We start from the raw sequence: 13844 nt of genomic DNA, 5'->3' as shown, positions 1-13844 counted from the left end.
ACCATTTTGAATTTATAACGTATGTTTTTAATATAAAATTTTTCTTGGTTAAACGTCTTCATCTTTTTCTTTGCTATCACTCCTAATTTATACTATAAACTAATAAAGACTTGTCATATAATCAAATAAATGAGTGATCACTCTAATTTATAGTAAAGACAAGACTAATGTTGGTAATAAAGAAAAAATTTAGGGACAAAAAGCAAGTAAATCCATTAATTTTATGTTTTTTTAATCTTTCCCTTTTTTTATAGATAGTTTTTTCTTTTTAATTGAGAGTGTGATTTAGTATGATATTGTTAGAGTTTTGTGGTCTTAGTCCCACATTGTTTGGATTGTTAGAGTTTTGTAGTCTTAGTCTCACATCGCTTGATTTGTAAAAACTTGTGTCTCATTAGTGTTATATATAGAGATACCTTATAAGCTTTTATATGTACAAGTAATAAAAGTTTTTCTAGTGTAGCCATGGACCTAGGCACATACATTGTGTGCTGAACCATGTTAAACTTTGTGTCTTTTCTCTCTTTCTTTTATATCTTTCTCTTCTTTTATTGCTCTATAATAACAACGGGTATAAAGAACTTTTGGTTACTCCACGAGATTTCCTTAGTTTAAAGGAATTAGTGGGAGTCTTCTTAGTTTAGAGGAGGCAGTGGGAGCAATGGCATTAGAAGAGGGGAAGGTGAAGATCGAGAAGTTTGAAGGCAGAGATTTCAGCTTTTGGAAGATGCAGATAGAGGATTATCTATATCAGAAGAAGTTGTATCAACCCTTATCAGGGGTTAAGCCAGACGACATGAAGCAAGAAGAATGGAACTTGCTGGATCGAAAGGCTCTTGGCATGATCAGATTGACATTAACCAAGAACGTCACGTTCAACATCGTAAACGAGAAGACTACTGCAGGCTTAATGAAGGCATTACCAGATATGTACGAGAAGCCGTTGGCAACCAACAAAGTATACTTGATGCGCCGGTTGTTCAACCTCAAGATGGGAGAAGGTATATCTGTAACTGATCATATTAATGAATTTAATACTATTCTTGCCCAGTTGGAATCAGTGCAGATTAAATTTGAGGATAAGGTGAAGGCATTGATTCTATTGTCATCACTAACAGATAGTTGGGCTGCAACTGTTACTGCAGTTAGTAGTTCTACAAGGGAGAACACATTAAAGCTTAGTGACATTCGTGACTTGATCTTAAGTGAAGATGTTTGCAAGAGAGATTCAAGAGAATCTTCCAGTCATGTTTCCAATTCAGCATTGAATACTGAAGGCAAGGGAAGGACTATCCAAAAGGGTCAGAATGGTCGAGGCAGATCAAAGTCAAGAGAGAAAGGTCAGAGAAAATTTCAAAGTGACATTACTTGCTGGAATTATGACAAGAAATGTCACTTTAGCAATCAGTGCAATACACCAAAGAAGAACAAGTAGCACAAAAACAAGAAGCGCAATGATGATGAATCCGCAAATGCAGTAACTAATGAACTTGATGATACATTAATTTGCAGTTTGGATAGTCCTGTTGATTCATGGATCATGGACTCAGGTGCGTCGTTCCACACCTTTATGAAAAAAGTGAGATCTTCATGCATATGGGATAGCCTTATGACTATCATAAAATAGGAAACATGGATCGGAGTTGGATGAAAGCAATGGGATTGAATAGTTCTTGCAATTTGCTACACAACTACAATGTTGAGATATTATTGACTTCTTGGTGGATTTTTCCTACACCTACTCTATTATTGTTTGTTATGTTTGCTATTTTGAGTTGTTGTATTTAGTGTTCAGCCAAAATTCAAATTGTATTCCGGTTAAGGTATTTGTATTTGTCAATTAATTAAAGTATCTCTTTACCAATCTCGCATTAAAATGAATGCATGTAAGCTTCTAGTTGGATTTGAAATTTGTTGATGGATTGACAAGTGCACCAATTCGTCCCAAGTAGTAAAGTTAAAATGAAAGTTTGAGTGTCAAGTTTACAGGAATCTTGTTTGTACTCGGGTAAATGAATATTCAATTAAGAAAAATATTTGAAAAAAGGTTGTGAGAAAAATAGTGAATTAAATTAGCAGAAAATTAAATAAGACAGAAAAAAATTATAAAAGTAAATTAATTAATTAAAACATAAAAGATTGGAGAACCAACTTATTGTAGAAGTAAATTCAGGAAATGAGAATATTGGGAACTTAGCTTACCAAAGTTACTCTTAGCAATATTAAATTTCTTATGTATAGACAAACACACCTGTTGCATTTGTTTTAGCATCTTGATCTAGGTCTTCTTATATTAGGAAGACTTTTGCTTTTCTCTAGCTGCGGGGTATGCCCCGTTTATTGTTGTATCCTTTTGGGTTTAATATAATTTAAATTTTTCCCAAAAAAAAGTGATTTTTCTCTATTTATAATTATTCTAATTTATACCTACATCTACTTATATACTCTAATCAAGATCTCTCGAGTGAAAGAACCTAATTTATCTATTTTCTCTCTCAAATCTCTTTGCAAAGATAAAACAGTAAATTGCATTAAGAATAGAGATGTATAACAGGTTAAACAAAAATCAACCTATCCCTAGTGATGACTTTATTTAAATACATTTTTCCAATTCTATTAGAAAATAATATTTCTCAGTGCTACCCCTAAAACTTACCATACAAATGAGTGATCAAACCATAAACAATAATATTAAGCACAAGAAAGGATAATGCAAAAGTAATAATATTAAATAGATGGGAAGAGAAATTACATCAAAAGTAGTTTGTGCCAAGTTCCCAACAAAAAAGGATTTAACTTCTCATTGTCATGGGAGGCTTTACAATTGCAAGAGAAAAATTTAGTAAAAAAGGGATTTAAGAAAGGGAATGGAAGGAAGGAATGACTCCTAATTCTTATTTCTCCTTCTTCTAGCTTTTGTCTTCTATCAGAAATTGTATTCTCTTCGAATTTCTGTGTGTTTTCTTCCTTCTTCTCTCTCCTTCTTTTATAGGTTCAAATTAGTTTAGTTTTCATGCAACCTTCACTCTAAGCTCGCTTGCTGCGCTTAGCGAGTATGAGGGTAATCTCGCATTAAGTGCACCTCTTTCCTGAATTAGATTGCTTTCCTAAATTAGTCTTGCTTCCAGTCGCTAAGCGCGTTGAGCCTGTGCTTCACGCTGAGTGCTTGGAATGCGCTAATTGTGATCTTCAAATTTCAAATTTGCCCTTTTTTGCGCTAATTATTCACTAAGCATCATAAATTCATCAGTTTTTGATATTTTCTGTACAAAAACTTAATGATGTTAAAATAAAAATTATTTGTACAAAACGGAAGAAATAAAAGAGAAAAATTATCAATTCTTATATAATTTAATCCCAAAATATACCTATAAATAATAGTGATCAAAACTACCTCTGATTTGTGGGTCATTTCCTTAGTAAGTTTGAAAACCCAGGATCACTAGTAATCCATATTTTTGGATCTGCCTAGACATGGGAAATCGTGAAATAATTTGAAGCATCTTAATCGGAGCTATTGTGTCTAGTTTGCAAACTTGTAATTAATTACTGATACAATCAGAATATCATATACTATTTAATATTTTTTGGGACCATGTGTGTGTGTCTAACTTCCAATTGAAGTCTAGCTGCAAACGTAATGTTTTCTCATGAGTATTTAGATAGTTGGTAAACCATTAAAAAAATGACATAGAATGCTAGATAATGCAAGCCCAGAACCATATAAGTCCTTGGATTGATGTTCATACTTGTGCTTGGCTAACTTTTGACTTGACCTTTTAGTTTAATGCATGCAACTACCATTCTATGAAAGGTAGACATTGTTGGAGAAAGAAGTAATTGAACCTTGTAATATGGAACATGAGGGCCTCTCAAAGAGTTTAAATCCTTATTATAGATATGACTTGGAACCATTTAGTGTACGTATAGTGATTATTTTACTATTCTATTTTCTGAAATTTTCCAATTGGATCACCTGCTTCCAGTGATGTATTTACTCTTACTCTTAATATATACCACCAATCTTGGATGCTACTAGACTACTTTTGTTAGTAGAAAGAGAATCTGGGTTGAGGAGGTTCTCAATAAGTCTTTTCCAGTTTTACAATTGTAAGAAAGGAATAATTTTTACAATTTTAATGGCTATAATGGCTAGAACTTCTTCAGCGTATTTTGCTATTATATTTTGTGGTATTAACAAGTAAGAAATATTATTATCTCATGAATTCATTATTTCCTTCTGTCAATTGCAAAGGAACAACAGTGGTACAATTAGATTGACTTAAGAGGAAAAATTTATTGTAAACATTATAATCAATTAATAATTTATTGATAATTATTAGAGCAAAAAAATTTAGTAATATTTTATTACAATTTATCTGAGTCTCGATGACTTAAATTGTAGGTTTAATTTTATGTAAAAGATAATAAATATTAAAAAAATAAGAAAATAACATTGATTATTAAAAAAAATTGTCTTAGAATGTTAGGATTTTAACATGATTTTTTTATACTAAAAACTGTCTTAGAATTCTAATGTTTTAAACATTTTTTAAATAATAAATAAAACTATTTATGACGATTGCTAAAAAAATTGATGTAAAAAATTGACATACTAAGATGATTGAAAAATCGTCTCACGTTCTAATGACTTAAAAAAGACGATTTTAAAATTTGATAGTTGCTTTTCATGCAACATTTGGACATGAATCTTGTGGAGAAGTACAATTATGGTTGATATCTTTCTATCCTGGACAAGAGATCTGACCGGTAGTTTATTTATTATATATTAATTAAAATAATTGAAACTTGTAGATGATTGAACTTATTGCCATTGCCATATGATTTATATATTCTTAATTGAATCTTCTAGATGATAGTCCTTATGGTATGGTATTGTCTTGTGAATTAGATGGATTGAAACATAAAGCAGATGAAAAACATGATTTCTGTATGATTTATAGCTGAATTAATATATTCTTGAGCAGCACCAACTACAAAAACGTGTGAACCTTGCGGCACATATGTGATTGCTGAGCACTGGGCAAACTTGTGGAGACCCATGTACAAGTTCAATTGCACCAAATCGACGGGCGGCGTTAGCTTCATGATGCCGGGAGGAAAATCATACCCAGTTACTTGGATCGATGAAGATTTTAAAATGCTTTTGATTCAAACAGATAGTTTATATATGTGTAATTCTAGTTCCTGCTATCAAAATTACACAGATTTTCAATTTAATGTAACTGAGTGCATTGAAGATGTTGGAATAAAAATCAATTGGCTAGCAGCACCAGAACCACCCTGTAGTAACATTATAGACGGCAGAGAAACAAGGGAAGGAGTAACCAAGTGCCATTGTGATTTAAAATATAGGTGGAACAACTCAATCATGAGTTGCACCCAAGTTTAGCATTTTATTTTAAGTCTCTCGACCACTTAATTATATGCAATGCACATTGTAAAATAATTTACAAATTCAATTTGAAATCGAGATAGATGTGATTTATAAGATAATTATGGTAAAAATTAATAAATTTATCATATTCATAAATGTGAATTTTCTATTAAATAACAATATACTTTTCTTTACACTATATAAACTATTTTCTTATTAATAAATTATAAGATAACAAAGAAATACAAAAGTAATCTTTACACTATATATATAAATTATAAGATAAACTATTTTCTTTACTCTAAATTATTCTAAAATACAACTAAAATATCATTAAATATTTTTCATGTATTCCAACCATAGCCTCCATCATGGACTATCGACCTTCTTGATAACTGCTGTCAAATTGCAGACTTGTTTCTGGTTTGCTAGAAGAGGAAGCTGAGCTAGAATGACGCTTGTTCACAAAAAAGGTTGGTGGCGTGGGAATTGGCATGGTTACTGCCTCTATGTCAAGCATTGACAAAACATTTGACATAGTAGGTCGATCACCTGGTTCATCTTGTATGCATAATAGCCCAATGAGTGCACACTTAATAAATTGATTTTCGTTGCATGTTTCACCAAGAGATGGGTCCATTAAGTCCAGTAGCTTATTCTCTGTCCATAACTTCCATGCCTGATACAATATGTCCATAGAAATTATTGACAACTCAACATATCACAAAAACACACATAACCCAAGAGTACAACACAAGAAACATACATGACCCAAAAGGCTAGAAATTTGTTTGGACTGATAGAATCCCGTGTTTCTTTTCCCACTAAGAATCTCTAGTAGGACTACTCCAAAGCTGAAAACATCGGATTTGAATGAAAAAAGTCCATCCAAAGCATACTCTGGAGCCATATATCCACTGCAAAAAAAATTTAGTTATATGTAGCAAGCATTTGTAAAATATCAAACTCGATAAATTAAAAATGACACATTTACAATCACATATACTTAGTAAACTTACTAGGTTCCCACTACTCTCTCTGTACTGGCTTCCGTTTCTTTTCCCCCAAATATTTTGGCAAGACCAAAGTCTGATATCTTTGGATTCATCTCCTCATCTAGAAGAATGTTGCTGGTTTTCAGGTCTCTATGAATCACTCTCAATCTGGAGTCTTGGTGAAGATACAACATGCCTCGCGCAATGCCTACGATTATCTCAAATCGTATTGGCCAATCCAGGAGTAAAGTTCGTGTCCGGTCTTTCAAGATATACATTTCACATTTCAAATTAAGAACAAGGTTAGTGAAATTATGATTGTAATGGTTGAAGAGCACTTCAGGGAAGTTGTATGATGGAATATGTGATACTGACCAAATATAAATGAGTCCAAGCTCTTGTTTGGCATGTATTCATAAAGTAAGATTTTTTCATCTCCTTTAATGCAATAGCCCCTGAGTCTAACAAGGTTCCGATGCTGAAGTTTTGCAATCAAAATAACCTCATTCTTGAATTCCTCTAAGCCTTGAGTGGAAACACTTGAAAGCCTCTTTACAGCTATGTCTTGACCTCCAGGAAACGTTCCCTGGATTAAAAAAATTCATATATCATGAGGAAATTTTGCATGGACTCAATGCTATTGCTAGATTGGTAATGAAAATTAAATGAACTGAACCAATCACCTTATAAACAGGTCCATAACCACCTCTTCCAAGCTTGTTAGAATCGGTGAAATTATCTGTGGCCGCTAGAATGCTTGCAAAAGTATAACAGGGAACTTCAATTCCTTCAATATCTTTTTCTTCTAAACTTCCTAAGCCAATCAAACCTTTCACACGTTTTTCGCTCTCATACAAACTTTCCTGAATTTGGGTGCTTGCCCGATCTGAACTCAGCAACAAGACATATATAACCTTCATTACATGTGTGAAGATAAAAGATTTTTAATGCAACATGCAAAATTAAAAATTATTACCAAGCTTATGAGCTTTTTTCTTTCTCCGCACAAGCACAAATGCTGTTATGCATGCCAGAATAGCCATGGAACCAAGAGTTACTGTAAGAATCAATGTCAGTCGGTGGGTTAAATGCTCTCTTGACGGCTCTTCTGTTCAAGGAAATAAAATGTAAAAGTGAGATAGTAAATACCATTATAATTGTACTACCAAAATAGCTTGAAATGGAATCTTTATTTATTTAAGTGATGACATTGTTTCAAAGGAGTTTGGAAAATCCAGGACAAGGACCAATTCCAGATCCGCGGGAAACAGTAAGAAAATCATAAACATTCGGAGGAAAAATCTCTTGATTCTTTTGAAAGATTGCTCTTATTTGGAATTGAGAATTTGATCAACAATGCTTTCCAGAAGAAGGTAACACATGCAAGTTAAATAAAATAATTCTGATCTAGCAAACCTTTATGGTATTAATAGAGAAAAACAGAAAAGTGTTGAAGAGACGTTTAAATAAAATGCTAACCTTGGGTGCAACTCATGATAGAGTTGTTCCACCTATATTTTAAATCACAATGGCACCTGGTTTCTCTGCATGTTGAATGGGGCCAATTCATGCAGTCCATAGGCCTATTACAGGGAGGTTCTGGTGCTGGTTGCCAACTGAATTTAACTATTCCAAAATCTTGTATGCAATCAACTACATTAAATGGAAAATTAGGTGTGTTATTTTGATCTCTTCTGGAACTACAGGAATATGAAGCATCCGCTTGAATGAAAAACGTTCTGGTATCTTCTTCGATCCTAGTAACCTGGTATGATATTCCTTCGGGCATCATGAAGTTAACTTGGCCTGTCGATTTGGTACAATTGAACTTGTTGTACATGGAATCTCCACAGTTTGGCCCAGTGCTTAGTGGATAAGGAATCTCATATGTTCCGCAAGGTTCACACGTTTTTGCAGTTGGTGCTGCACAACAATATATGTAATTCAGTGATAATAAATCATGTGGCTATCATAATTTTCATCTGTTTTTTGCAGTATGTATTTGTGTGCGTGTGTATCCAAAATAAAAAAGTGCCCCAGCACACCGCTAATGATTTTTTGGTTCACCAAATTAGGAATTCTGTGTTATGTTACCTCCCTAGTCGCAACTATTAAGTATTAAGTTGGAAACAATGTGAATCAATATGTTTACCGAATAATAGATGAATTAAGAAGATAGGAATTACCTATATCTGATCTCTTAACGAGGATAGAAAGATCACGGCCACGATCGTACTCCTCTACAAGATAAGATAAATTCTGTGTCCAGATGTTGCATGTAAAGGGACTGCGATCACTGTATGTTGACCTATTATATGAATATGCCTGGCAAAGGGGACACTTGCTAATGCAAAAGGACTGGCATTCTGCTTCTGTTTCTGTAAAAATTTCATGGTCTGCGTTTCCTACTTTTATGTTGGTTAAGTTGAGGAATGTGACGTCGGTGTTGATACACGATGTTGATTTTCTCACACACCCATGTCCTTGGAGCTCTCCCTCAGACTGCTCAGGAATGGGAGCGAATCCTGGTAAACATTTGCAGCCAATATGGTTATTTCTGTTACATATGCCAAAGCTCCCGCAATAATCATGAATGTCGCACTCGTCAGCTGGCCCCCACCAGTGCTTTTCCCATTGCCCTTCATCCTCATCCCACTTGAGAAATTGTAACTCCCCACTGGAATTCATTAGCAGCCTCGATTTCTTGTAATTGTAAGGCTTCGATGTAAAGATGGTTTTGTCTGAAAAATTGTGCGACCCAGTACCCCGGGTGGTGGTGTTGCCCAACAAATTAGATACTACTTGGGAATTAACATCTCTGTCGAGTTCGTCAAGGTCCCAGTAGATTTGTGATAGCTTTTGCACTGCGAAGCTTCCCCTCTCGTCCTCTGGAGCCATCGTAAAGGTGAAGTTCCCAGGTGCCGGGTCAGTGGAGTTTCTCCATGAAATCAATGCTACACTTGCATCCATTTTCATGCCAGGAAGAAACGTGTCTGTTGGGTGTTGAAAGCTCTGCCACGTGTAATTACTCCTTCCCAAGTTATCGTCCATAAGTACTAGGTTCCCTGATTCTAGGAGCTTCACTGTTCTGTTTGTAGACGAAGATGCTTCGATTTTAGAGGACCAATAACTTTCTGATGATGCACCTTCTATCACCAGATTTCCATCCTCTGCAATTCGAAAAACACCACTAGAATCTAAAACAGGCTTGTCTCTATTGGCAACCCATACCACTGTTTGTGGTTCCAACCCGTGATACCATATCCCCAAGTAGCTTTTTACAACACTGCTGCTACCACTTAAAGGAAAGAAACCAAGCTCAAATGTGCGGTTAGATGAAACAAGGTTCTCCAATGAGTTCAGAGTTATCTTCTGGCCAGCCTTCAAAGTATCTCCAGTGGAACAGAGTTGGAAGCATAACACCAAAGAAAAAAGAGAAAAGGAGAACAGAACCTCATCAGTTCTCATGTCTAATACAAACCTTCTAATTTTGATAGCTAGTGTCCCTTTGATCCTTCTCAAACATTTGAAACCAAATGCTATCAAATCAACTAGTATTCGAACCTCTTGTTAGGTGCCATTGTTGACCCTTGTATGAGGTATACTATAAATTATAAGCTTAGTAACTACTGGTGAAAGGAGAGAGGGAGGAGAAAATAAAATAAAAGCAACGAAGAAAGAAAGCATTGCTAATTAATGTTTTCGCTAATAAAATTATTACCTGATGGCTTATAATTCAAACTATGACTTAATCAACAAATTGATAATTAATGTTTTCACTTATTTAATTATCAATTAAATTTTGAAAGCATTGCAATTGATGATCAATATACTAATATTATAACTTAAAAAAATTAAAGCTTAAATATGTTTTTCAAATTTAGGTCCTTTTGATTTTTATCCACTGATTTATTTATTTTATTAATTTCAAAAATATTATTTTTAGTCTATTCTATGGTAAAGAATCGCCACATTAATTATTGTACATTTAAATTGTCAAAAATCAGTCAAGAGAGACTAAAATTTGAAAGGAGTTTATTTTTAAATTGAGGGATTAAGAAAGGTAAATTTAAATTTGAGAGAACAAAACTAAAAATAACCTAATTTGAAGGACAAAAACCCATTTAAACAAAAAACTAATAATCAAAACATTCAGGTGGAGCATCTCCTCCTAGAAAATAAAGAAAAAAAAACGAGAAATTACCAACTTCAAATGGGCAGACTAGAGAGTTTTTAATTTACACGGTGTAGTTAAGTTTTCTAATTTTTACTTCTTCCGTTTCTAATTATTAGATTTTATTAAAAAATTATATTTTTTTATAAAATTATTTTCTAATTTCTAGATATATTGATTATTTTTTTCATACATACCTTTACTTAATTATTCTTTTTCCAAATATTAATAAAAAATTATTAAGTGAATGGAGATGAGAAAAACATAATGTTGAAATACGAGTATAAATAATTAACTAATTAATTATTTTTCTTAACTGACCTAAATTAGTTAAAAGTTCTCATAGTTAGAGATGAAGGAGTAATATATTTAGAAAATCATTTTTTATGAGTCGTATTTTTGTGTTCATGAGTTAAAAAAAATACTAAAAGAATTTTTACTAATTTAAGCTTCGAGTGAAACCGAATTTCATGAAACTTTCAACAAATTAAAAATTAGACCAAATTAAAATTTTCATCTCCTCCAAGTTGGAGACAGTGTATCGTTGCTTGAGCTTTTCCTCCCCTGTGCTAGGATGCTCGAGGTTTGCTAGCATCACCATACTCGACGACTTTGACTTGCATGCCAGCCAGTCACCCAGTCCCGCGTGGATGAGAGCTATCTTTTTCCACACACGAGTTATTTTATTTTTCCTTGTAACATCAAGGGAGTGATCAACAAATTTAATGACGCATGATAAAATCTGTCTTACACGAATCATTAAATTGTTTATTCCAATAGAAGGGGTCATATTTTGTCAAATTATAGTACTTGGTAAGAGAATTATGGGTCTTTTCCTCTTAACAGAATTTGATACTATACTTTAATTTATAATCTTAATGTTTAGGTTTATGAATCTTTTCTTTATTTATATATTATTCAACTTTTTTACTTTTATTTATACGAGATTTCATCTCATTGACTTCCAAGTAAACCAAAATTACATAGCCAGTGGACACGCTCCCAAACAAGCTACTAGTGGTTTAAGTAATGATAATTTGATATGATTTGTTTTTGTACTGTTTTCGTTGAGTGGTTAAACTAATTATTGCTTAAGCGGTTAAGTTTTTTTCCCCCTCAATTGATAATATTTTTTCTTTTATTCACAAGAATTGAATTCAACTACCATTAAATAATAATATTTCATGTTATCACACATAATATTTAATCAATTGAAGTATACTCTCTCGGATTGAAAATGCCAATGGCTTCTACAAAATGATTCCATATAGAGTTAATTAATTTCTGTTTATGTGATTAATACTCGTTCAAGGTGAAATATTTTAAGTGAACCAAATAATTTCTTTCTTGCTCAGGGGTGCATATCTTTATACAAACTTCAGTTCATGATTCTGCTGTAATTTCCATTACTACTATAAGCAACATTATCGCCTTATGTAAAGTTCTCTGCAGAATCGAAAATAGGTGAAATATATTAAACTAGTTTAACTGGTTCATCAACCATTTAAAATCGAATCGATTGCTTTTAATTTAATGATCAATTAGTTCAATCTGTTAAGCATCTTAAGTCAATCCAATTTTGAGAAGCTTTAACTGCCCAAAAGAAGGTATAATTTTTAGCATAAGCAGCTGTGCTTTCAATTTCATTTACCTTTGAACAAAGTGAATAGCTTTAGGCTTGTTTTTATCTCTAGCACAATTTCCTTTCCTTGTACTAAGGAGTCACGGAGGACTTGTAAGGGCACACGTTTGCTATTTGTTATCAAAATATGTCTTCTATGAGAATATATAGTTGCCAAAAATGTTCATCCCAAAAGGGGATGATATTCTCACCCTCAAAATTTCTATTTACACCCCATATGTGTTTTACATTTCATTTCCAAAAATGTCTTTTCCAAGAAATCAAGATTTCGTTAATAAAATACACAATAAAATCAAGTTTCTATTATGTAAGGAAGAATGCAAAAAAAAAAAAAAAATACACAACAAAAACATTATTTCATTGTGTATTTTGGTAACATAATTTTGTTTATATTGTGTACTTTTTTTTGTATCTTCTTTTACACAACGAAAATATGTTTCTATTTTATTAATTTTTTACGAAAATTATAAGTAATTGCAGATATAAGTTAACATTTTTTCAACAATAATAGAACTAATTGATGTACATTACCTTTTATTATTTAAATTTGAATTAATAATGATGTCGGTTATCCTTTTTAATTGTAATCAAATTAATTATGATACAAATTAATATCATAATTAACTAGATTACCATTAATAAAATTAATTTATATAATTATTTTGATTATCATTATAAATGGTAACTTCTATTTAATTAATTCAATTTTAATTAAAATAGAAAATTTATGTGTTACTAACTACTATTAAAAATGCTAAATTATATCTTAATTAATCTAATTTCAATTTAAAAAAGATATTTATATTACAGTTAATTGATTACTTTCAAAAAGTAACTTATATCTCTAATTAATTAAAAAATCATAACAAATATATAAAAAAACAAATCATAACAAATATATAAAAAAAAACATATTTTCATGGTGTAAGAGAGAGTGCAAAAGAATTACACAATGTAAACATGATTTCATTGATAAAATATACAACCAAATCATGTTTCTATCGTGTATTTCCTTTTTTTACAGTTTTCTTACACAACCAAAACATAATTCTACTGTATATTTTGTCAATGAAATCATGATTCTAGAGGTATTTTCGGAATAAAGAAAAAGGCCATCACAGAGAGCAGTGAGGCTAGAAATTGTGGGTGAGAAAATCCAAAATCTTCAGTTTGAGTTTAAAGAGTAACGTGCTCTCTCTCTCTCTCTCTCTCTCTATTGATAGACCTTCACTAACCGCATCTTCATGTTAGGGAATGCTATATTCACTCGGATCTTTTACTAAAACACTCCCCTTTTAATTATTTTCCCAAAAATCCACTTCCTTTTAACGAAAAGATTAGGTCGACTGCCTATGACATTGCCGCACAACGCTTCCTCGGCAAACGCATTGTCATCAACATAAGGATATTCAATGTTTACTGTATTTATCTTTACAATATCAAAATCGTAGCTTAGTTCACATGCATATTATGAATTTTTATTTTGCTTCAGCTTTCATCTTGATTCTCTTGATGGAAGATGTTGCTGCTGGCATGGTTTTTCATGGTTAGTTTTGTTTCTATTTTGGCCTAGCAGCCCTTTGTATAACCAAAAAAATATGAAATTTACAGCAAGGTAGTGCCATAGTGATGCTG

At 32.4% G+C, this 13844-nt stretch overlaps 2 protein-coding genes across 2 annotated transcripts; one reads left to right on the top strand and one right to left on the bottom strand.

Annotated features, from left to right (window-relative positions):
* The first annotated feature begins 38 nt into the window (after window positions 1-38).
* LOC106795434 (uncharacterized) lies at window positions 39-1958 on the top strand. Its single transcript, XM_014765037.3, has 2 exons — window positions 39-1001; window positions 1146-1958. The coding sequence occupies exons 1-2, from the start codon at window positions 662-664 to the stop codon at window positions 1433-1435; spliced, it is 630 nt and encodes a 209-aa protein (XP_014620523.1). The 5' UTR covers window positions 39-661; the 3' UTR covers window positions 1436-1958.
* Window positions 1959-5577: 3619 nt separating this feature from the next.
* Window positions 5578-10097, bottom strand: LOC100807185 (G-type lectin S-receptor-like serine/threonine-protein kinase At4g03230). Its single transcript, XM_006592764.4, has 8 exons — window positions 8580-10097; window positions 7873-8316; window positions 7370-7501; window positions 7077-7279; window positions 6769-6979; window positions 6418-6655; window positions 6165-6315; window positions 5578-6077 (listed from the first exon to the last, which is right to left on the bottom strand). Exons 1-8 carry the CDS (start codon window positions 9859-9861, stop codon window positions 5775-5777), a joined length of 2964 nt encoding a protein of 987 aa, XP_006592827.1. The 5' UTR covers window positions 9862-10097; the 3' UTR covers window positions 5578-5774.
* Window positions 10098-13844: the final 3747 nt, after the last annotated feature.

Source organism: Glycine max, chromosome 12 (assembly GCF_000004515.6).
Source record: "Glycine max cultivar Williams 82 chromosome 12, Glycine_max_v4.0, whole genome shotgun sequence".
Classification (NCBI taxonomy): Eukaryota; Viridiplantae; Streptophyta; class Magnoliopsida; order Fabales; family Fabaceae; genus Glycine; species Glycine max.
Note: the sequence above shows the minus strand (reverse complement) of the source record. Positions and strands in the feature narration are given on the sequence as shown.

Excerpts from the sequence above, each read along its gene's own strand:
- LOC100807185 (XM_006592764.4), bottom strand. The coding sequence starts at position 9,861 with ATGAGAACTGATGAGGTTCTGTTCTCCTTTTCTCTTTTTTCTTTGGTG. Across the intron at positions 7,280-7,369 it reads GAAAAAAGCTCATAAGCTTG|ATCGGGCAAGCACCCAAATT; the intron begins GTAATAATTTTT and ends TGCTGAGTTCAG. Across the intron at positions 6,980-7,076 it reads GTTATGGACCTGTTTATAAG|GGAACGTTTCCTGGAGGTCA; the intron begins GTGATTGGTTCA and ends TTTTTAATCCAG.
- LOC106795434 (XM_014765037.3), top strand. The coding sequence starts at position 662 with ATGGCATTAGAAGAGGGGAAGGTGAAGATCGAGAAGTTTGAAGGCAGA. Across the intron at positions 1,002-1,145 it reads CAACCTCAAGATGGGAGAAG|TTAGTAGTTCTACAAGGGAG; the intron begins GTATATCTGTAA and ends CTGTTACTGCAG.